The 4,450-nt window shown below is 35.6% G+C and overlaps 1 protein-coding gene across 3 annotated transcripts; it reads right to left on the bottom strand.

Moving 5' to 3' along the window:
* Positions 1-399: 399 nt before the first annotated feature.
* LOC110908937 lies at positions 400-4,028 on the bottom strand. 3 transcript variants are annotated; one of them, XM_022153941.2, is made up of 4 exons: positions 3,818-4,028; positions 2,155-2,839; positions 1,637-2,065; positions 400-880 (listed from the first exon to the last, which is right to left on the bottom strand). In XM_022153941.2, the coding sequence occupies exons 2-4, from the start codon at positions 2,801-2,803 to the stop codon at positions 702-704; spliced, it is 1,257 nt and encodes a 418-aa protein (XP_022009633.1). In that variant the 5' UTR covers positions 2,804-2,839; positions 3,818-4,028; the 3' UTR covers positions 400-701. The 3 variants fall into 3 exon arrangements, with proteins under 3 accessions (XP_022009633.1, XP_022009631.1, XP_022009632.1); XM_022153939.2 differs by having other exon boundaries at positions 400-886; positions 3,818-4,020; XM_022153940.2 differs by having other exon boundaries at positions 400-886; positions 2,155-2,834; positions 3,818-4,019.
* Between the last annotated feature and the right edge of the window lie 422 nt (positions 4,029-4,450).

The following is a 4,450-nucleotide window of genomic DNA, read 5'->3' as shown; positions in this document are numbered from 1 at the left end:
AAATATATGAAATTATAAAAATATTTAATTAAAACACGAACATACGAACATAAACGAACGCAAATGAACGATTGTTCACGAACACCTTACCGAACGTTCACGAACACAATTGAACGAACGAGACCTTTGTTCATGTTCGTTCATTTAACTAATCGAACGGAATTTCTTGTTCATGTTCGTTCGTTTATTAAACAAACGAACATAAACGAACTTCCCGCCGAACGGTTCACGAACTGTTCGCGGAACGTTCGGTTCGTTTACAGCCCTACATATAATGATTTGGATTGATTGTCCCAGTTAAATATCTATCTAACTAGCACATAAATAGTTTAGCTGGCAATCCTAACACCCCTTTACAATATACTTTCACACCTGTTGTATTGGTTTACTCTTTGAACATTAGGTAAATTCTTCTATATATTCAGCTGAAAACAAAGAAATATGTATATCCTTTATCCCCAAATCATGTCACATGACTCCATCTCATGTTTATGGATATCAATAGTTCTCCAATGATACATTGGAACCAAAAACGAACATATCAAGGAACAAATTCAAATAGGTTGACCAAACTTATTCTAAGATATAACTATACCATACGTGTAAGTATAGTGCTGCTATTCGTGTTATTGCATTCTTCAGATTTCATGGTTTTCTAGACTTGCCCAAAACCTGATTCAACAAGATCGTCATTAGGCTGATCATTGGCTGCTGCCTTCACAAGTATCCGACGGAGGAGGGTCCGGGTCTGTCAAAGATGAACCTTCTCTGCTTGGAAGGTAGGACCATGCTAATGCAGCACTTCCAATCGTAACTGCAGCAACTATTGAACTCCAAAACCATCTTTGTCTTCTTTTCCTTCCTTGCCTTGCACGTCTCACTGTTTCTACACATGATAAATAATACCAAGGTTAAAACCCTCCATACATTGTAAAATGCGTTGCTATCTTGCAATGACCCAAAACACGCCAAAGTTATTTTGAATAAATGATGTAAGAGGTTTTATGCATTAAAAATACACTTTGGGCGACTTTGAACTATATAAGGTGTTCCAAACCTTGTAACATGATTCCTTTATAGCAATTACTTCTATGGAAGTAAAATACAACCCCCTTTGGCCCATTTATTAGTAAATGAACAAAAATTGCCATGTCTAAAGATTAAATTGCATTTTATGTCCTTTAAGTTTGAACCAAGTTGCAGGCTATGTCCTTTGACTAACGAAATTACATTAGATGTCCTTTATGTTATTGTTTCTCATCGGGCAGTGTCCTTTTACCCTAACCCAGTTAAGTTTTTATTTATGTTAACTCTTAACACGTGCCACTCACATGAGGGCACAATGGTCATTTTCACTTAATAACTAAAAAAAATAAAATAAAAATAATATATATTAATAAAAAAATAAGTGAAAATTACCATTATGCCCTCTATGTGAGTGGCACAAGTTAAGAGCTAACGGAAAAAACTAACTAGGTTAGGGTAAAAGAACAACGCCTGTGAGAAGCAGTAACATAAAGGGCATCCAGTGTAATTTAATTTTTTTAACTAAAGAACAGAGCCTGCAATTTGGCTCAAACTTAAAGGACGTAAAACGAAATTTACTCGTGTCTAAACTATAACCATCAACACTTACCAATAGTTTCTTGGTTCCTTTGAGACATCTCATGATTGACGGCTTCGTAATACCGCAACCTGTCCAATAACCTAGCAATCTCAAAGTTCTTGGACTCTAACTGCACTTCCATCTCCGCCTCAATCTCAGCCTTAGCAACGCCCCTACCTATAGAATTTGACACAAAGCGGATAACATTAATCTGACGAGATAACTCTTTTTCAAGATCATCTTCAGATTGGTCCTTCAACATGACAAGATCTTCTGGAAGATTTAGACCAACAAGAGATAACTGTTGGCAAACCCTCCTCCATTGGCTTTTCATGTCGTTTATGCAGTCTTCTGCTTGCTTTCTTTTATCCACCTCTGTCAATAAACTCAGTCGTATGTCGCGCAATTCAGCCTCGACATCATTTGAAAGGATCTGGGACCCACTCTCAGATGACAATTCTGAAGCAGGGAATGCAATTGAAATCATCATTAATATGATTTTCTAAAAAATAATGACTATTAACTAATGACACAAACCAGACGGTTACCTTCCCATGCATCATAAAACTCAGAAACCGAAGAGTTGAGATTCAAAGAACGAACCGCTCCATAACTGCTGCCCTGATCGGTGCTGCTGCTAACACTTAATGAATCTTGCGGGTCAAAAAAATCATCCAGATTATCCTGTCCAGCTACCACATCGTTGTTACTGATGGTCTCATCCCCAAGATCCCCATTAACCACAATATTTGAATCGGCGTCTTCAACAGACTCGTTAGCATTATCTATGCCATCGACAACCCTACAAGATTCAATATCTTCTGCTTCTAAACTTCTCACTCTGTCATTGGTTGTTTTATCAGCTAAAGCTTGACGTATAGCCGCATCGTCCTCGGAGAAAGCCTTGGAGAGACGTGGACCCCGTCGCTTGTGATTAACAACATATGGCGATGAGGCAAATGATGATGGGACATCTGGGAGTGGGGTCGGTTCAGGGGTAGTATACAGAGCAGGTGAAATCTGGTTCCAATGATGCCTTTTATCTATATTTTTCGTATTATTTCTTATATTCGGTGGTTTTTCAGAACCGTTAATCTGAATGTCCATCCTAGAATCACTTACACTCTTGCCTGGTGCCATCGGCTTCGAATCTTTCGGTTCAATTAACCTATCTAAAGCTAATGTTGTAAAAGGCATTGCAACATCAAAAGATCTCTACAGCTTCACCCTTCTCTAGTTAAAACAAACCAATTTCAACATCAGTAGCAGAACAGTACCAATTAAGCACAATTACAAACACGAATTAACCGAAATCTTTTTACTCAAACGAAAACTGGCAACCTAACATGATTCAGAACAAAATTTCAATCACTTATCAACACCTTTAATCTGAATTCACTCAATACTAACAACTTTTGTTCTACAAATTTCACCTCATTTATTAAATAAGTATTGAATCAATACAAACTATAAGCACAGAGAATCAACATATCAAAACACACGATAAGAGATATTTTATTCATTTATACTACAATTACAAACACAAATAAACCTAAATCATCTCACTTCCTCAATATGTGGCCACCTAACTTTTGTTCTTCTATTAACTCACCTCATTTATTATGTAAAATATCTATCGAACAACTACTAGCTATAAGCACGATAAATAAACATATCAAAATACTCGATAGCGATATTTATGCATTTATACTACAATTACAAACACAAATAAACCTAAATCTCCCCCTTCCCCAATATCTAACCTACCGAACATAATTTAAAACTAAAATTCAATTACTTGTTAACACCTATAATCTGATTTAACTACATAATTAGAACTTCAAATCTACAAATTCATCTCAATTATTATGCAAAAATATGCATCAAATCACTGCAAACTATAAGCACGAAGAATAAACATAACAAAATATTAAATATACGTTAGAGATACTTATTTATTCACACTAAAATTGAAACCCTAGACCATCTCCAAACTGAACAATCGCAACACGAAACGACTTTCAGCTTCCAAAACAACAGTACTTAACATAAATTCAATTCTTCAACATACTTACACATCAAAATCAAAACTCAAACACAGAAAATCAACATATGCACTTGAATTAAAGCAAAAATAAAGTATAATTAACTTTGACAATTAACATATACATATATCTATATGCAGAAACAGTAAGCACAAAAGAGTTGTACCTTAAAGAGTGAATTTAATAGCAGTAATCAATGAGAAGGTGTAACGAGAAAGAAAGAAGATGAAGAATAAAAGTAGATGATGATCGGGTTAGGAGGGAGAGTCATTTGGTATGTTCCTGGCTTGTGGAAGAAGTCGAGAAGAATCGTGTAGTCGTTGGCTATCGTACGCGCCACGTATCAACGCTATGAATTTCCCTTTTTTTCTTTGATTTTTTTAGTAAACTACACTTTGCTTTACATATGCTTTGACATCAAGATACTTTTAAGTCCCTATTAGGGGTGTGCATGGGTCGGTTTGGGTCGGTTTTTACTATTATCCATAACCATAACTGCTAGTTCGATTATGGAGTTTTGGTAACCATAACCGTAACCAAACTTCGGTTATGGTTAATCGGTTATGAAGTCGGTTATGGTTCGGTTTTGGTTAATTTCGGTTAAGTAACCAAGCAAGGTTTGAAATAAATAGGGTTGTGCACGATTTGAACTTAGCTTGAGCCTATTTTATAAGATAACGAAGACTAAACTTTTTGGTTAAACTACCAATTTAGAGTTCTTTTTAATAAGGTAATTCTCAAACAAAAACAATTATGGGCATAACACCTTAGTTCTTTATTAAAATAAATGACATCTATA

Source organism: Helianthus annuus, chromosome 14 (genome assembly GCF_002127325.2).
Source record: "Helianthus annuus cultivar XRQ/B chromosome 14, HanXRQr2.0-SUNRISE, whole genome shotgun sequence".
Classification (NCBI taxonomy): Eukaryota; Viridiplantae; Streptophyta; class Magnoliopsida; order Asterales; family Asteraceae; genus Helianthus; species Helianthus annuus.
This window is presented reverse-complemented; position numbering and strand designations above follow the sequence as displayed.